General features: G+C 37.5%; 1 protein-coding gene across 2 annotated transcripts in view; it reads right to left on the bottom strand.

The window, feature by feature from the left end:
• ntrk3b (neurotrophic tyrosine kinase, receptor, type 3b) overlaps positions 1 to 20,492 on the bottom strand; it is a 153,839-nt gene that overhangs the window by 18,708 nt on the left and 114,639 nt on the right. For both annotated transcript variants that reach the window (XM_048183729.1, XM_048183730.1), the window contains exons 12-13: positions 19,308 to 19,496; positions 2,195 to 2,325 (exon numbers count right to left, since the gene is read on the bottom strand). In XM_048183729.1, the coding sequence (XP_048039686.1) occupies positions 2,195 to 2,325; positions 19,308 to 19,496 (320 nt within the window). The remainder of the gene's footprint in view (positions 1 to 2,194; positions 2,326 to 19,307; positions 19,497 to 20,492) is intronic.

The following is a 20,492-nucleotide window of genomic DNA, read 5'->3' as shown; positions in this document are numbered from 1 at the left end:
AATAATAAACATTCTAATAATTCAATCCATTCTGCTCTCTGTTTGCTGCGTGGTATCGGTTGTTGGTATCAGAGGATTTCATGAGAACGAGTACACAAGCACAGTATCGGTGCATCCCTAAATTTTACGTCATCTTACCTGAACATTCTGCAGATATTTTCATAACAACATGAGCTGGCAGGAATGAAGAAAGTGATTAGCACAACTGATATTTAAAATGGTAAGCAAGCGCTGTTTTGTTAACATTTTGTATATCAGTAGCCCTAGTTTTGGTTTCTCTTTTTGAATGATGCATATAAACCATTTATACCTGCTGATATAGACAGTTATTTCCTTATACGCAGGTGCAGAACGCACATACTAAACGCAGCTTTTTGGCCCAAATGCAGCCAACATGAGGCGACAACTCAAGACGGATTTGTCACTGCTAGTTCTTTGACCTCAGCTTGGTGTGTCACAGCCTTAAAGGCTAAGTTCATTGAGGAATGCACAATTAACATTTCAAATAAAATATGGACAAAAACAAAAATAAATCACAATCTAATGTCTTATTTTGCAGCACGTTATTTGCACTTTCATAAACTAGTCTGGCAGGGGTTTAATATTCAGAATATTTGAATGTAGTGTAAAAATTTTCAATATTTTGAAGTAGTATTTGTAATTGTATTTCCACTTTTACAATCACAGGTAGGATGGATATCCTTACCAAAGTATTTATAGCATGACAAAAACAACCATTTCCAAGGCCCTCCAATGTGCTACTAGCCATTTTATTGTGAGTCCTGCTCCTACCGATTAAATGATAACGACACATGATGCAATTTGATTTTAATTACAGAATTCCCCTGATCTCTCTGACACAAGCAGAGGGAGGCATTGACAGTGAATGGCGTATATGACACAGATGGTGAAGCACTCATTCTGTCAGGGGATGTGTTAGCGCCATGCGCTCAACACAGTCCTCCCGCGCTGTCTTTCTGTTGCAGCGTTCTGCCGGGGGAACTGGCCTGACAGCCCTGGCTTCATAAGATATCCTCATGATACTGGAGCATTTTCCACAGTTATCTTTATGATGTAATAGCTTCAATGGGCTCTGGTGAGGCAGTACATCGAATTAAAAGAGGAAGTTCAGATGTGGAGAGTGCTTTCCAGTGGATAAATGATATTATTAAGAAGTTGTTCTAATGTTATCCTGTAAAGCCTGAAATATGAAATAATAGTAGAACATTTTGGGAGGATATTTATATGGCCAAAAAGTAAGATGAATATACAATTGTAATTGCAAATTAATGAGATCTTTATAGCAGACTACTTATATAAAAGGCATATAAATATCATCTGACCCGCTATGTCTCCCAACAATGGTTTATTAAAATCATATTTAAATGCCTTGTTTTTTTAATCAAAGCTCTTTAGTTTTGTGTAAGTGTACATCTTGAAATATTACTAAAATTATGTACAGGTTATTCTCACAGCAAAAAGACACATGAACCACAACCTGAAGGGGGGCATTTTTAAAATGATACTAAAAGGCCCTTTACATGGTAAAAAGCATAAATTATCAATCAGATGACAGAATCATTTAGGAGATTGTGTACAACAGGTTTTTTATTAGCAGTTTTGGCCATAATATAGAAGCTTGTATGGCTGCAAAGTAGTTTCCTAAACACTGATCCTGACTATGCACAAATATATGGTTAGTTGCATTGTGTTTTTGTATATAACAATGTTTTTTTGTTTGTTTGTTTGCTTTTTTACCTTTAACTAATTTCTTCTTTGGGTTGCTAGACTTTCAACCCACCAATTAAGAACCAGTAAGAACACACACACACAAAAAAAAAAAAAAAAAAAAAACAGTATTCACAATTATTTTGGATTAAACAAGAAAAAGATAGATTTTCTCTACTGGTGCTTGATTTTATCCATTGAGAACTGACTGGATTGTCAAAAGTAGGTATGACAAAATCTAGCTGAAAGTAAAGCTGTTTCAAAGTTTTTCTTTTTGTTCAAAGATTTCGAAGACTTTTTTAAGATGAATTTTGTGCAATAAGACCAGGAAGGTGCATTTACTTTCATAATGCACATTCCTGGTAATGGATTGTAGTGCACAGGAGGAGTGCTTCTATTCAGAAAAAAAGTCAAGAGTAAAGCAAAGGTCAAAGAAGGTGCTTTTAACTGAAAAATCATGCCTCACCTTCACAGCCACCAGCATCTTATCTTTGGTGGGGCTGAGGTTGTAACATTCAGCCAGAAACACCTTCCCAAAAGCTCCCTCACCAAGCTCCCTCTTCAGAACAATGTCCCTCCGTTTAATATGCTGCACATCTGAAAGAGAAACACAGAAAGAGAGAGAAAACCATAATGGTTATTAAAGTTTTGTATGTCAGGGTCATCAGTTCACAGTGGTGCAGCAAAATGAACATGTATTGTGAAATGATACTGCTTTAAAGAAATAGTGATATTTTATTATTAATAAATAACAGTACAGTAATATTTTGAATTAGCTTTTATTTTTTATATTTTTAGTTTTCATTACAATGTTTAGTTTTAGTAATTTTATGTGCTTTTGTCATTTTTTTTTAACACAAGAATGAACCTCATTGGTTCTCGCTGAAGCTCAAACGTGCTGCGAAACACGAAAATGAACCTCACTTGTTCTTGCTGAACCTCAAACGTGCTGCGTAACACGAGAATGAACCTCATTGGTTCTTGCGGAAGCTCAAACGTGCTGCGTAACATGAGAATGAACCTCATTGGTTCTTGCGGAAGCTCAAACGTGCTGCGTAACATGAAAATGAACTTCACTGGTTCTTGCTGAAGCTCAAACGTGCTGCGTAACACGAGAATGAACCTCATTGGTTCTTGCGGAAGCTCAAACGTGCTGCGTAACACGAGAATGAACCTCATTGGTTCTTCTGGAAGCTCAAACGTGCTGCGTAACACGAGAATGAACCTCACTGGTTCTTGCAGAAGCTCGAACGTGCTGCGTAACATGAGAATGAACCTCATTGGTTCTTGCTGAAGCTCAAATGTGCTGCGTAACACGAGAATGAACCTCACTGGTTCTTGCAGAAGCTCAAACGTGCTGCGTAACATGAGAATGAACCTCATTGGTTCTTGCTGAAGCTCAAATGTGCTGCGTAACACGAGAATGAACCTCACTGGTTCTTGCAGAAGCTCAAACGTGCTGCGTAACATGAGAATGAACCTCATTGGTTCTTGCTGAAGCTCAAATGTGCTGCGTAACACGAGAATGAACCTCACTGGTTCTTGCAGAAGCTCAAACGTGCTGCGTAACATGATAATGAACCTCATTGTTTCTTGCTGAAGCTCAAACGTGCTGCGTAACACGAGAATGAACCTCATTGGTTCTTGCTGAAGCTCAAACGTGCTGCGTAACACGAGAATGAACCTCATTGGTTCTTGCTGAAGCTCAAACGTGCTGCGTAACACGAGAATGAACCTCATTGGTTCTCGCTGAAACTCAAACGTGCTGCGTAACACGAGAATGAACCCCATTGGTTCTTGCAGAAGCTCAAACGTGCTGCGAAACACGAAAATGAACCTCACTTGTTCTTGCTGAAGCTCAAACGTGCTGTGTAACACGAGAATGAACGTGATTGGTTCTTGCAGAAGCTCAAATGTGCTGCGTAACACGAGAATGAACCTCACTGGTTCTTGCAGAAGCTCAAACGTGCTGCGTAACACGAGAATGAACCTCACTGGTTCTTGCAGAAGCTCAAACGTGCTGCGTAACATGAGAATGAACCTCACTGGTTCTTGCAGAAGCTCAAACGTGCTGCGTAACACGAGAATGAACCTCATTGGTTCTTGCTGAAGCTCAAACGTGCTGCGTAACACGAGAATGAACCTCACTGGTTCTTGCAGAAGCTCAAACGTGCTGCGTAACACGAGAATGAACCTCATTGGTTCTCGCTGAAACTCAAACGTGCTGCGTAACACGAAAATGAACCTCACTTGTTCTTGCTGAAGCTCAAACGTGCTGCGTAACATGAGAATGAACCTCATTGGTTCTTGCTGAAGCTCAAACGTGCTGCGTAACACGAGAATGAACCTCATTGGTTCTTGCTGAAGCTCAAACGTGCTGCATAACACGAGAATCAACCTCAATGGTTCTCGCTGAAGCTCAAACGTGCTGCGTAACACGAGAATGAACCTCACTGGTTCTTGCAGAAGTTCAAACGTGCTGCGTAACACGAGAATGAACCTCATTGGTTCTTTCTGAAGCTCAAACGTGCTGCATAACACGAGAATGAACCTCACTGGTTCTTGCAGAAGCTCAAACATGCTGCGTAACATGAGAATGAACCTCATTGGTTCTTGCTGAAGCTCAAACGTGCTGCGTAACACGAGAATGAACCTCATTGGTTCTTGCTAAAGCTCAAACGTGCTGCGTAACACGAGAATGAACCTCATTGGTTCTCGCTGAAACTCAAATGTGCTGCGTAACACGAGAATGAACCTCATTGGTTCTTGCAGAAGCTCAAACGTGCTGCGAAACACGAAAATGAACCTCACTTGTTCTTGCTGAAGCTCAAACGTGCTGCGTAACACGAGAATGAACGTCATTGGTTCTTGCTGAAGCTCAAACGTGCTGCGTAACACACGAGAATGAACCTCATTGGTTCTTGCGGAAACTCAAACGTGCTGCGTAACACGAGAATGAACCTCATTGGTTCTTGCGGAAGCTCAAACCTGCTGCGTAACACGAGAATGAACCTCACTGGTTCTTGCTGAAGCTCGAACGTGCTGCGTAACACGAAAATGAACCTCACTTGTTCTCGCTGAAGCTCAAACGTGCTGCGTAACATGAGAATGAACCTCATTGGTTCTCGCTGAAGCTCAAACGTGCTGCGAAACACGAAAATGAACCTCACTTGTTCTTGCTGAAGCTCAAACGTGCTGCGTAACATGAGAATGAACCTCATTGGTTCTCGCTGAAGCTCAAACGTGGTGCGAAACACGAAAATGAACCTCACTTGTTCTTGCTGAAGCTCAAACGTGCTGCGTAACACACAAGAATGAACCTCATTGGTTCTTTCAGAAGCTCAAACGTACTGCGTAACACACGAGAATGAACCTCATTGGTTCTTGCGGAAGTTCAAACGTGCTGCGTAACACGAGAATGAACCTCATTGGTTCTTGCGGAAGCTCAAACGTGCTGCGTAACACGAGAATGAACCTCATTGGTTCTCGCTGAAGCTCAAATGTGCTGTGTAACACGAGAATGAACCTCATTGGTTCTCGCTGAAGCTCAAATGTGCTGCGTAACACGAGAATGAACCTCAATAGTTCTCGCTGAAGCTCAAATGTGCTGTGTAACACGAGAATGAACCTCATTGGTTCTCGCTGAAGCTCAAACGTGCTGCGAAACACGAAAATGAACCTCACTTGTTCTTGCTGAAGCTCAAACGTGCTGCGTAACATGAGAATGAACCTCATTGGTTCTCGCTGAAGCTCAAACGTGCTGCGAAACATGAAAATGAACCTCACTTGTTCTTGCTGAAGCTCAAACGTGCTGCGTAACACACAAGAATGAACCTCATTGGTTCTTTCAGAAGCTCAAACGTACTGTGTAACACACGAGAATGAACCTCATTGGTTCTTGCGGAAGTTCAAACGTGCTGCGTAACACGAGAATGAACCTCATTGGTTCTTGCGGAAGCTCAAACGTGCTGCGTAACACGAGAATGAACCTCATTGGTTCTCGCTGAAGCTCAAATGTGCTGTGTAACACGAGAATGAACCTCATTGGTTCTCGCTGAAGCTCAAATGTGCTGTGTAACACGAGAATGAACCTCAATAGTTCTCGCTGAAGCTCAAATGTGCTGTGTAACACGAGAATGAACCTCATTGGTTCTCGCTGAAGCTCAAACGTGCTGCGTAACACGAGAATGAACGTCATTGGTTCTTGCAGAAGCTAAAACATGCTGCGTAACACAAGAATGAACCTCACTGGTTCTTCTGGAAGCTCAAACGTGCTGCGTAACACAAGAATGAACCTCACTGGTTCTTCTGGAAGCTCAAACGTGCTGCGTAACACGAGAATGAACCTCACTGGTTCTTGCAGAAGCTCAAACGTGCTGCATAACACGAGAATGAACCTCATTGGTTCTTGCTGAAGCTCAAATGTGCTGCGTAACATGAGAATGAACCTCATTGGTTCTTGCTGAAGCTCAAACGTGCTGCGTAACACGAGAATGAACCTCAATGGTTCTCGCTGAAGCTCAAACGTGCTGCGTAACACGAGAATGAACCTTATTGGTTCTTGCTGAAGCTCAAACGAGGTGCGTAACACGAGAATCAACCTCAATGGTTCTCGCTGAAGCTCAAACGTGCTGCGTAACATGAGAATGAACCTCAATGGTTCTTGCAGAAGCTCAAACGTGCTGCGTAACATGAGAATGAACCTCATTGGTTCTTGCTGAAGCTCAAATGTGCTGCGTAACATGAGAATGAACCTCATTGGTTCTTGCTGAAGCTCAAACGTGCTGCGTAACACGAGAATGAACCTCATTGGTTCTTGCTGAAGCTCAAACGTGCTGCATAACACGAGAATCAACCTCAATGGTTCTCGCTGAAGCTCAAACGTGCTGCGTAACACGAGAATGAACCTCACTGGTTCTTGCAGAAGCTCAAACGTGCTGCGTAACATGAGAATGAACCTCATTGGTTCTTGCTGAAGCTCAAATGTGCTGCGTAACACGAGAATGAACCTCACTGGTTCTTGCAGAAGCTCAAACGTGCTGCGTAACATGAGAATGAACCTCATTGGTTCTTGCTGAAGCTCAAACGTGCTGCGTAACACGAGAATGAACCTCACTGGTTCTTGCAGAAGCTCAAACATGCTGCGTAACATGAGAATGAACCTCATTGGTTCTTGCTGAAGCTCAAACATGTTGCGTAACACGAGAATGAACCTCATTGGTTCTTGCCGAAGCTCAAACGTGCTGCGTAACACGAGAATGACCCTCATTGGTTCTTGCTGAAGCTCAAACCTGCTGCGTAACACGAGAATGAACCTCAATGGTTCTTGCTGAAGCTCAAACGTGCTGCGTAACACGAGAATGAACCTCAATGGTTCTCGCTGAAGCTCAAACGTGCTGCGTAACACGAGAATGAACCTCATTGGTTCTCGCTGAAGCTCAAACGTGCTGCGTAACACGAGAATGAACCTCAATGGTTCTCGCTGAAGCTCAAACGTGCTGCGTAACACAAGAATGAACCTCAATGGTTCTCGCTGAAGCTAAAACGTGAATGAACTAACCCTTTAAAATGATTTTGTTTTAGTTAGCATCCAAGGCAACAATTTAAGTTTTTTATCTAATATTTATATTTTATTCTATTTATGCTTTATTTCAATTAAAAATGAAATTTGAAATCATTAAAAACAAGACTCTCGCTCATCATGTCCTGTCATGTATACTATTATCACAAAATGGACACATAAAGCTATCGTATGGCAGAATTGGGATACAGCATGAATAGTATGGACTTGTGGTTCTTTTATTGTGTATTTTTGTAGATGTGGTCACTGAATTGTTGTACAGCATGAACAAAAACAAGAAGCACTGTCAGTGATTCTCATCAACGTCTATGTGATCAAACAATGATGAGAAAGGTCCAGGCATACAATTATCCAAATAATATCATCATGCAAGACAATGTCCTTTAGGAACAGTTGCCAAAAATGATTGCGGAAAACAGCCAAATGAAATATGAGTGACAGGTTATCTGTACGCGCCCATTGTGCGTGTTGTGTTTACGCGTACGTGTACAAGTGTAAATAAAGGCTTCAATCGTGAGTTGTTCGCATTGTATAAAAGGTCAGTTCCTGTTCAGATGGAATCTAGAATTGCTGCTCACAGTCACAGCTGGATATTTTCTGCATGTTTTTTGTCTCCTCTGAGTTCTTTTTCTAAACAAAATGAGTGTGATGCAAATGAGAGTCAATTGTAAAAGGTCTCTTTTTGCCATCTGTTGGGAACTCACCTGGGACTTGTAATGCTTTGCCATCAATGCTCATTGTCATTTCCAATTATTTGTGTGAATTTAAAGTAGCTTAAAAGCAAAAATGCTCAACCACAAAATGCATGAAAAAATACACCAAAGGCAACAAATATGACTAATTCTTTAAATTCAAATAAACACATCTAATCAGTGGCCTAAACCTAACACTTCAATAATAATATAGGTGAGGAATTATGTAGATATAGGTTTCTGAAAGAATTACACAACATACACCATAGACTATTATTCACACACATGATGTAAATATGTAATCATACTGAATTGCCTATTATAGTGCTGTCAGATCACTCTTGTAAAAACCAACAAAAATAACCATTTGCACAAATAATTTTTTTCTACTGTGTGTACTTATAGTGGTTGCTGTGGTGAAGCCACACACAAGAGTTACTGTGAATTAATATTATGTTTGTGTCATTAGATCAGCTGCCATTCTGAGTCAAAGCAGTTTGGTTTGCAAGAAAAGAGCCTAAGTAGTCATGTACTTATCCTGTTTTTATAAATCAGCATGTTCTGGGTAATCATAGGCAGATCCTTGTAGAAAAGGTTTGGTGATTTTTTTTTTTTTTTTTTTTTTTTTTTTTTGTGTGTGTGTATGTGTATGTAATGCATTATAAAAGTATTAATATAATGCCTTTTAATGCACATTGTAATTAACTGAATGTTCTTTTATATAGCAGTAACCAAAGCACAATAATACATTATAACAATACGCACATTTATTGTTCAACATTTAAAGAGAATGATGCATCACAGCATATGGTCAACAAGTACATCAGTGTTTGATATAATTTTACGTTATTATTGCATTACAAAGTAAGTGTTGCATTGCATTCAAATGTGGTTTTATAATTACAATTATAATCAAAAATATATATGATGCATTCCAATGTAGAATAATTAATACTTTTGTAAGACTTGTCAGTTTCAAGTTGTGTTTATTAAAATATTTAATTTATTGAAACAGCTTGACAAGTAAGATTATATTCAGTGTAAAGGTCCGTTCACACCAAGAACGATAACTATAAAGATAACGATATAGTTCTAAAAATCGATCTAAATATAAAAGAATAGCACTGCCCACGCCACAGCTATAACGATAATGATATAGAGGAACAATATCATTGTGATCACTTTCAGAACAATTTTTTTTCAGGTGTTGAACGATAAAACACTGACAGCCAATCAGAATCCATTCTAATTTAAGGGCTTGCGCATTTAAAATGGCAGACAACATTGCGGAGAAGTTAAACGCAGAGGTCCAGAAAAATTCACCACTATTTGACAAGTCAAGGATACTTTAAAGAAAATGGATGTATGGAAAACAATCGGTCATACCCTCGGAATAAATGGTGAGAAGTATTAACGATGAGATCATTATGCCAGGCTCAGTGTAACATGAAATTACCTCAGATATCCAGTGCTAGTTTCGACAACATTGTCTTGCTTGCAGTGAAAAAGTCTAGGCATTGTCTTTTTCTGACTTTGTTGGCTAAATTCACTGTTAGATTAGATCGATTACACTAGCTATTCACTCGAAACATAGCATGCTGAGGACATCTGCTGGTTAAAGCCGTGTAAATGCAACATGAACAGCAAAAACAAAACATGTTGTACACACTTAGAATAAACAGACTGTTATAGTTTGTTGGTGTGGACGCAAATATAGTTATCTTTATAGTTATCGTTCTTGGTGTGAACGGGCCTTAACACCTTGCGTTAAAGTTGTCATGAAATCAAAATTGACCCTATTTACTTTATTAGCACACATTACGAGTCTTGTGGTGAACAATTAATCCATGCAAGTAAATAATAAAAAACAAGTGTTTGTCATGGTAATCTTTAATCAAAATCTGAAAATTTGCTTCTGCTCTGGAATGGCGTTCCTTCTCTGGCTTGGGTTGAATATCCTTAACCACTCCCCTCTGTTTCACTTGGAAATACGTCACAAAACTAAAGTAAAGATGGTTGCAACTTCCGGTTTACAGGGACTTTAAGGGCAACAAAAATCACACTGACAGACATCCTGTAGCAGGTGCTACTATCATCATTAAAGCTCAGAGACTCGAGCAGCAGGGATCTAGCAGACTGAAGCGGAATCAGGTCAAGTCTGGAGCACTTTCCTGTCCCCAAAAACCTCATTTATATTCACTCGTTCTTTCATTAAGTGGTCCGCTGGGTTTGTCCCATCCTCTGAGCGAACAATTACACGTGCACCTGCCGTAGGAGTTTGGGATGGGTTAACTTAACCTTCAGCTTCCCACCCAACCGGCAAGCCCTGCTCCCCCCACAGCCTATTTACCCCGATTTCTGTTCTGGAAAGCCTCTGAATTAAAAAAGCAATATCCCTGTCATTCATTTATTCCTCATCCTGACTGAACATGTATCAACCCCTGAAGGCTGGAATTAGGAAAGAGACACAGGCAGGTGTGTTTGCAGCAGTAAAACTCTGATTAGAAATAGTGCTGTTCATCCAGCTTTGTCAATTGACTCTTTCCCACCATTGATGGAATTCCCTTCATTTATGATGAGTGGAAAGCAGTCGTGAACGGACCTGGAGGGAATCTTCTGAAAGAGTACAGAATCTCTAGATCAAAACACAGGCAAAGAAGAAGCAGAAACAAACGACTGAAGCACTGCTTACGCAAATGTAGGCCCGGTTTCACAGACAGGGCTTAGACTAAGCCAGGATTAGGCCTTAGTTCAATTAGGACATTTAAGTAGCTTTTATTAACATGCCTTAGAAAAAACAAAAACAATGCCAGTGCAAGTTCCATTCCGTTAAAACAGCTCAAACATGCATTTTAGTCTAGGATTAGCTTAAGCCTTGTCTGTGAAACCAGGGGGTAATGAAATGTAATTTTATTTTTAAATAAAACTTACCTACATTCAAGTGTTGATTAAAAAAAGAATGCATGAAGCTACTGTAGATTTTTTTTTTTTTTTTTTAAGCAGAGGCTCTGTTCTTTCTTTTGATATGTTCAGATATTCATACAACAAACTATTCTGGGGGGCATCAAAAGTTTTGTGAAAAAGTTCATTTTAAAATATGAGAGTATGTGCAGACAAACGCTAACATTCATGATTCAGTACTTCTCTAGTCCATGCAGACCATTAATTCAAATAGCAATATTAGCTGTAAAAACAGGTTATTCTAAAAGAAACTGTTTTCTTCATCATTTGGCCAGTATGCAGAGGTTAACCAATCAGGACCAATTAGAATGAACTCTAATTAAAGTCCTGAATCTGAATTGAGGAAAAACAAGATGCAGAACATTTTAAGGATGTAAAATTGAAATAATCTGAAATTCAAAGAAATTCACAAATGTAAATAATGTGATTTTCAACTAGAAAAAGAATGCATAAATAAAAAAATAAAATGCAAATTTAAATTTAAGAAAGTGGAAATACAGTGAACTTAAACAGTAATTAACTCTTTCCTTGCCATTGTTGGAATTTTCTGGCTTTCCCTATTTTCACTGTTATCCTGAAAGAGTACTGAATCTTCGGATCAAAACACAGGCAAAAAGGGAGCAGAAACAAGCCATAAAAGCATTGCTTATGCACGTTTTTTTTTTTTTTTTTTTTTTTTTTTTTTTATAAATGAAACTTGCCCACATTCAAGTGTTGATTTTTTTTTTTTTTTTTTTTTTTTTTTTTTTTTTTTTAAAGCAGCTCTGTGTTGTTGTTTTTTTTTTAGGTTTTTTTTTTATATATATTACATGTTCTGATATTCATACAACACAATATTCTGGGGACCATTACATTTTAATGTAAATGTAAAAAAATGCCGATGGTGGCTGGCAACCAAAAAAAAAAAAAAAAAAAAAAAAAAAAACGCTTGCAGGGAAACAGTTAATGTAACTTTAAACTAGAATATGAACATATAAATTAAAAATTTTTTATCAATTCACATATAAAGCTGATCAGTTATTATCAAGCACCTGGTTTGTGTCGGTGTCTCCCTTCATTGAACTTCAAATGAGGTTGGATGAGATGGAAGCCCAATTATGAGCAGTAACAATGGATCGGTTGAATCAGAATCTTTGTGAAGGTGTGCGCATTCAGAGCTCCATTAAACCTTGCCTGCATTCATTTACAATGCCCTTTTTCAGAGCGGATGCCTTTGTCCTCTCACTCTTTAGCCTGATAAATTCAGCTTGTCATCAAATGTTACCTTGAAACAATGCAATCGAAGTAATTGTGTCCAGAACAATGAAGGTGTACACAGGAGACATCGGCATGGACATATCTTCTTCAGATGTCCCGAGCAGTTCAATGTGAACAGGACACAAAACACGGTCACTGCTGGATACAAATATCAGCAGCCATTGCCGCTAATCTGATGAAGAGGGAGAAATGAGCGGATATTGCGGGAGTACGATAAAACAATTGCTTTTCTCAACTGTATCTTTGAGACAGGTTATTTAAAATAGAAGGTCATTCTTTTCACTCTTGCATATATAATTGTAGTTTGGCTCTTGCTACAAAATCATATGTGACAACTTAAACTTCCAACATATTAAGTTATAAGTATTTAGGCTAATGTGTTTTTCAACATTGATAATTTATGATGTTTTGTTTCAATTGAGGAATATAATGTGACAATCTGATAAATGTGCCAAAACTGGCACTGCTCAAAATTATATATATTTGCAATGCACTGTCAGGATTTTATAGCCTTTGTGATCAAAGGAGCACAATGTAAAAGCTAGTGCACTCACTTCCTCTAAGAATACTGATACCTGAATAATGCGCGATCCAGCTGCTGTATTTCCCATGACTTATGCCAGAAATCCCAGCATGATTAATAAATCATACACTTGACATACAAGTCATGACATAAGAATTCAAATTTGCCTTTATCTTTAGACATATAAGAGGTCTTTGTACCATTAAATCACCCTGCAATGTTCATAGCTTAAAATGTCCTCCTCATTATAAGCACTTATTTAAAGGGTACATAACACACAGTTTCTGCCAATAATCTGCCAATGTGAATCTTGAAGACCAATAGAGTAGTATAGCATCCTTCATATCTCTGAAGAGTCTTTAGTTTTATCAGATTTATAAAAGACAGATACACTATACAGAGTCTTTCCGAAAACAGCCGAGCTCCTGGAGGCGTGCCGTGAGCTAAGCTAAAGAGTCACGAGCATGCACAGCTTTTGCATAGCGAAGCTATCGATGGTCAGCTAAACAAATGTATTTAAACACACACAATACACTATCGCATTATCCCTGGATAACTTCTGATTCATTATACGTTTGTGTTGTTTACATTATATGCACCAACTGCCAACAAAACAGACATTTGATGCAGTTTTACTCACACCTGCGCTTCTGACTCATGACCGGGATCATTATCGCTGTGACCGCTCCATCTTTCAGTTTCAAACGATTTGTAAATCCACCGTCGAATATATATTTTATAAAACCTTAAGTGCCGATCCTGAGGGGCTTGTGCAAAAACACCAGATATTTTCCATTCATTTTAACCAATAAAAAAGTGATTGCAACTTTCAGACACGACTTTATCCTTATTTTGATAGTTAATTTAAGGCGGTTTCTATGGTTATTTTAATAACAAATGTAGAGAGAGCATCAATGAAATGCGTGAGCACACATCTCTCAGCTCCACTTAACACTGGGTTCTTTGGGAAGCAAGGTTATCTTTCCCTCACAACCAAAAACACACTTCTTTGGTGACATTGTTGATTTCGTGGTCTAAAAACAAAGTGACAAATCTTCCTCGAGCAAGTCCTGTGCAGGGCTGCCGTAACCCGAACGAAGCGTGTTGATGGGCGTGCTCTTGCTCTCTCTCTCTGGTTGATGTGTGCGTTCTTCCCGGAGAAGTGCAAATTCAAGAAATTCTGCCCTTTATTAGCAATACAGGGCCATACTCGAACTCTGAAGGAGTGTATTTGGCACAGAACTACTCTGTCATACATAACTCGTTTTTTTTTAAACTTTGGCCATGTTTAGCAAGAGAATCTAACTCGTTAACAGTGTAAATAAGTCAGAATGCATTAGATAGCATTAGACTCCCTCCCCCTTTAATCTAGCTCCAAAAACGGCTCGTTTTGATAATACCAGATCTGTGATGTCACATGGGCAAATACAATTGCACTGCCTCAAGAGAAATACAGACGAATAGTCATTCATCATCGCAACATAGGCCCTGCCCACTGGCATTCAGGCACTTAACAGCTGACATTTGCCTACACTGGATGTGAGCGTCAAGTCAAAAGAAAATAGAAGCCATTATAATCACTGCTGCTGTCTACACTGATACAGTACACAGATGTGCGTTCACTTTCTGACATACTCTACACACTTGAGTCTGTCAACAACAGGACAAATGAAAGAGTGAAAGAACATTCGCTTTGACGCTTCCGGTTTAAACAGTTGGTTTGCATCTCTGTACAGACTTCAGAAGGATCCCTGCGTCGGAAACAAGTGGATGATTTATTTTAAAGTCGTCCCAGATCACATCGGAGGATTGTATGTTTGTTCGGAGCATTTTGTTTTGTAAAAGAGGCACAGTGTAATGGAGAGTTCACAAAGAAACTTTTGTTAAAAGATGAAGCAGCCGACTGTATTGAATCTGACAGCAGCTGCATCACAAACCGCAAGTAAATGATTTCATAATGCTTTGTCTGTAAAACACTCACGTACAATAGAGAGTGGGCATTGATACTGTTTCCTATGCAATGACGTTAGCCAATCATAACAGCGGCTTGTTTACTGACAAGCCTTAAAGGAGCCGCTCCTTAAAAACTGATAATTTTCCTTGCTCTTTTGAAATAAATGTGTTATGTTAACATAATCCTATGTTTTGTGATCTAGATGGCAAAAGCAAGGTGAACGAATGTTCAAAAAGACAGAAAAGTCAACACTTGGTATCCAATGTGCAAATGAGATGCTAGAGATTATTCTTGGATCTTGGATACAGGTAAAGCAAAACTCTGTGCTAACCATCAACTGAGATGCTAAGTAGTTCAGGAATAAACTCATGTTGGGTTGAAAAGGGATGTAAATGCAGCAGAACTCAATTGTAATTGCAAAACAGCTTGTGTGAATTAGTCATCTTAAGGATTCCTGAAAAGTCAGCATGTCATGGCTCAAGGGACTTGCTTACTTGAAACCGTGCAACAGCTTCCTTTCAAACAATCCTACTGCAGAAGTCTACAAATAAAACCGTAATCATGCAAGTAAAATTTTTAATTGTCAAAATTGTTGTATGAATGAAACTCTAAGGTGGCATTTCACAAAAACACATCCAAGTCACATTTCACACACAAAAAATATATATATAGCTTAAAGGTGCCATCGAATTGAAAATTGAATTTACCTCGGCATAGTTGAATAACAAGAGTTCAGTACATGGAAATGACATACAGTGAGTCTCAAACTCCATTGTTTCCTCCTTCTTATATAAATCTCATTTGTTTAAAAGACCTCCGAAGAACAGGCGAATCTCAACATAACACCGACTGTTACGTAACTGTCGGGATCATTAATATGTACGCCCCCAATATTTGCATATGCCAGCCCATGTTCAAGGCATTACACAAGGGCAGGCAGTATTAACGTCTGGATGTGCACAGCTGAATCATCAGACTAGGTAAGCAAGCAAGAACAACAGCGAAAAATGGCAGATGGAGCAATAATAACTGACATGATCCATGATATCATGATATTTTTAGTGATATTTGTAAATTGTCTTTCTAAATGTTTCGTTAGCATGTTGCTAATGTACTGTTACATGTGGTTAAAGTTACCATCGTTTATTACTGTATTCACGGAAACAAGAGCCGTCACTATTTTCATTTTTAAACACTTGTAGTCTGTATAATGCACAAACACAACTTCATTCTTTATAAATCTCTCCAACAGTGTAGCATTAGCCGTTAGCCACGGAGCATATAGCCTCAAACTCATACAGAATCAAATGTAAACATCCAAATAAATACCATACTTACGCGATTAGACATGCTGCATGATGAACACTTTGTAAAGATCCATTTTGAGGGTTATATTAGCTGTGTGAACTTTGTTTATGCAATGATAGAGTCGAGAGCTCGGGAGGGGGCGGAGAGCGCGAGCAATTAAAGGGGCCGCAGCCTGAATCGGCGCATTTCTAATGATGCCCCCAAAAAAAAAATTAATAAAAAAAAAAATCTATGGGGTATTTTGAGCTGCAACTTTACAGACACATTCAGGGGACACCTTAGACTTATATTACATCTTGTAAAAAAACGTTCGATGGCACCTTTAAAGAATTAAGCCTATTTTAAGATTTTTTTTCTTTGCATCAATGATGATGATTAAATAAATGTTTCCCCACAAATTACCATAATGTCCAGACATTTTACTTTTGAGTTCTTGTGTATTTCGCATTATATTATCATTACTGTATAACAGTAAAATAACACAATACGTTTTTTTTTTATTATTGATTGAATTGAAACATGCAGTATAAAATATTACTGTGTGAAAATAGAATGTAAATAATATATTTAAATATTTAAAAATATTGAATAAAAATACAGTATAATTATGAGATATTATAATGACATTGATAAATATCACAATGGAAAAGTCTTAACGCTTCTAAAATAGTCTTTATCTTATTTATGCCACTGTATACATATTATTTCTCATGGACCACTGGATTCTTGCTTTATTGCATATGCTTTATGGATTTGGATTAGTCACGTCTACAAATGTAAACTCAGTATTAACTGGGTGAAACTGGTCTGATACACATCACTCTAGTTTATATTCTCTATAAAAAAAAATCATGAGCTGATCCTTGGACCATTTTTATAAGGTGTATCTTTATATAAATGATTCAGCTTACTACAGCCAACGCATTAAGTGCTTTCTAGTAGCTCAGAGCCTGAGAAGTAAAAATATACCCTCTCTTAAGCAGCTAACTGTCATTTAAATATCACACACTCGTCAGATATGGGCACGGCCATGATGGTTATGTATCTACAGCCATAAAGATTTTATGCCATCCATTATGCATAAAGAGTTAATTTATTCATGAGGGCAAAATGTGATTGTCCTCTGCCTTTTTGGATTCCTTTTCATAGCCGTCAGTGCACCCTGTGAATAGACCACTGTTTTGTGCCTGGAATATAAATAGACCGTGTGTTGATGTGTGCAAGTCTGTGTCCCCATATATCCGATACTATGTGCCATAAATCAGTCAGGGCCCCTTTTAACCTCTAAATTTGGCTAACAAAATCACTTATGTAAAGTGACAAGTATATTTGTTCCAATTAATTACATTAAAGGTCCAAACTAAGACACAGGCATTTGCTCCAGAAAAGTAATTGTCAATGTGGAAATCATCGGTCACAATGGGCCCCAAAAATAGCAAATAAAAATATAAATGATCTCATAAATCTTAGCAGGAGCTCTGCATATTCATTCATGGCCATTTGTACAAACAATGGTGTTGGCATTTGTTCTCATGCTCTCTGCAATAAGTGCAAGCTCAGGGTATCCAAAAGTCATCTATTTTTAACACTATTGTGCTTATTCAAATATCTTCATAGTGACTCATATACTGTGCTATATAATGAGGATATACTGCAGGCTATAGTTAAAAGGCCAAGAGTACACTCGAAAAAAATGCTAGGTTGTTTCAACCCAAATTTGGGTTAAATATGGACAAATCCAACCTTTATTTTATCCTTCAGGAATTTGATATTAGAATAATTTAAAAGTTTGGGGTCAGTATGATTCTTTTTTTTTTAAAGAAGTCTCATACTCACCAAGGCTGCATTTATTAAATCCGAAATACAATAAAAACCTTCAGAAATCATTCTAATATGCTGATTTGATGCTCAAAAAACATTTCTTCTTATTATCATCAATGTAGAAAGCAGCTGTGCTGTGAAATATTTTTAAGGAAACTGTAATAAAGTTTTTGTTTGTTTGTTTGTTTGTTTGTTTGTTTTCTCCCCCAGGATTCTCTGATAAATAGAAAGTTCAAAAGAACAGCATCTATTTGAAAAAAACAAACAAAAAAACATTTGTAACATATAAATTCCTTTACTACGGAAGAGGATTAGGGCCAAGCAATAATAAAAAAATAAAACCATCTTGAGATTAAAGTTGTTAAATTTCGAGAAAAAACTCGTTAAATTTCAAGAAAAAAGTCGAGATAAAATGTTGAGAATAAACTCATTAAATTATGAGAATAAAGTCATTAAATTACGAGAAAAAATTCGTTAAATTATGAGAACAAATTCGTAATTTAACGAATTTTTTCTCGTAATTTAACGACTTTTTTCCTCATAATTTAATGACTTTATTCTCAACATTTTATCTCGACTTTTTTCTCAAAATTTAACGACATTTTTCTCATAATTTAACGAATTTGTTCTCGTAATTTAACGACTTTTTTCTTGTAGTTTAGCAAGTTTATTCTCAACATTTCATCTTGACTTTTTTCTCGAAATTTAACGAGTTTTTTCTCATAATTTAACGAGTTTATTCTCAACATTTTATCTTGACTTTTTTCTCGAAATTTAACGAGTTTTTTCTCAAATTTAACAACTTTAATCTCGAGATGGTTTTATTTTTTTATTATTGCTTGGCCCTAATCCTCTTCCGTACTTTACTGCCACTTTTTGTTCAAATGAATGCATCCTTATGGAATAAAAATATTAATTTCTCTATTTAAGAAAAAAATAATAAAAAAATCCTACTGACCCCAAACCTTATAATTGTATTGTAAATATGGTCAAATTTGTATGGAAGCTTGTTTCCGCCTCTGAATAAAAATAAAAAAGTAATTGCTACTTTTTATCTCACAATTCTGACTTTGTTTTCCTCTCAATTACGAATTTACATCTCGCAATTTTGAAACTTTTTCTCAGAATTGCGTGATATAAACTCACAATTGCAAGTTATAAGGTCAGATTTGCGAGATATAAACTTCTCAATTCTGTCTTTTTTCTAAGAATTGCAAGTTTATATCACAATTCTGACTTTTCCCACTGCTTCTCTATAACATTCACACTGCTTGTACATTCATAACTTGCATTTGCGAGTTTACATCCCGCAGTTCTGAGAAAAAAAAGTCAGAATCGTGAGATGTAAAAAAAAATTTGTGAGATAAAGTCACAATTAACTTTTTTTTAATCAGTGGTGGAAACAAGCTTCCATCAATTTGATTTCACATTGAGAATTGTTTTTTTAGTACCAATCACATTGAAATGAAGAAGTGTACTCACAGGCGGTTGGCTTGTTGCAGTTGTGTCCGTGTCGAAAGTACTGCGGGTTCTCGATGACAGGAATGCGACTCATGCCGATTACGACGGCGTCAGGCCCCGCATCGAGAGAGCAGGGTGTGACGATACCATGGTTGACGTGATGAAGAGGGCTTGCAGAGTCCTCCTCCCCGCTGATGACTGCCACTGGACCTGGAGAACAAGTACAAAGTAATGATGAATGTACAAGCAGTGTGAATGTTATAGAGAAGCATTGGGAGAAAAACAAAACTATTCTACCTCAACATGACTTTGAATCATTTAAGTCTTTGTATAGAATGAAAAAGACTTTATACTTTAAACATCAGCTAAACAGGATGACTAAACAACCATAGGCTTATTTTTTACAAAATAAATCCTTTCGAGTGACTTCACAGTTCTACATAGTCATCTAAAAAATTTCATTGAGTTTACTTATTTATTCATTGTGAAATTGACAGTGTTTTAATATCTAAAAATTGCCACCTAGGAGAGAAAACCATTGAGCTGAATTAAAGAATTAGGAAATTGTCGGTAAACATACAATTTTCAAGAAGCCTACCTGAAAACACAATTTCTTGTTTGTTCTCAAATGCACTCAGGGGACCAGTTTGAACACGGGCAACCAAGCAAATCATCAACACGGAGGGACTAAAGTAGCCTACTGCACATTGGTCTCAAATGTTTAAAAACTGCATGTGGTAATTCAAACACAAAGACAAATTTCTGTAAACCCACCCAATGAGCATTTTACCCCGAATTCATTCCAAGCTGAGCAATTGTCTGTTAATACTTAATGTGAAAATGAATCCTATTTGTCAGAAATCTGGAATACTGATAATCTAATGAAAATCTCAATAGCAAAACCTAATGAGCTGCCATATCTACATGAAAGAGTGCTAAAACCCAAAAATAACTTCCGGTTCCATAGTGCCGAAGTTTAAAAGTTTTGTTTGTTTTTTTTAAAATGGTTTTTGGTTAAATGTCTGAAAATGAATAAATAAATTAACTTTTTTGGACACAGAGCTTGTTTTCAGTAATATCACAAAGCCAATGGAAAAATGTCCCTCAGGGTTTTAAGTTCAAAACCGTGAACATTTGGAGAAATATTGATGTATTCTCATTTGTTTACTTCAAATTTCTATATAGAGGAGTAATATTTATTCCATT

Source organism: Megalobrama amblycephala, linkage group LG3 (genome assembly GCF_018812025.1).
Source record: "Megalobrama amblycephala isolate DHTTF-2021 linkage group LG3, ASM1881202v1, whole genome shotgun sequence".
Lineage (NCBI taxonomy): Eukaryota > Metazoa > Chordata > Actinopteri > Cypriniformes > Xenocyprididae > Megalobrama > Megalobrama amblycephala.
The sequence above is the reverse complement of the archived record's forward strand: the minus strand, read 5'-3'. Positions and strand labels throughout refer to the sequence as shown.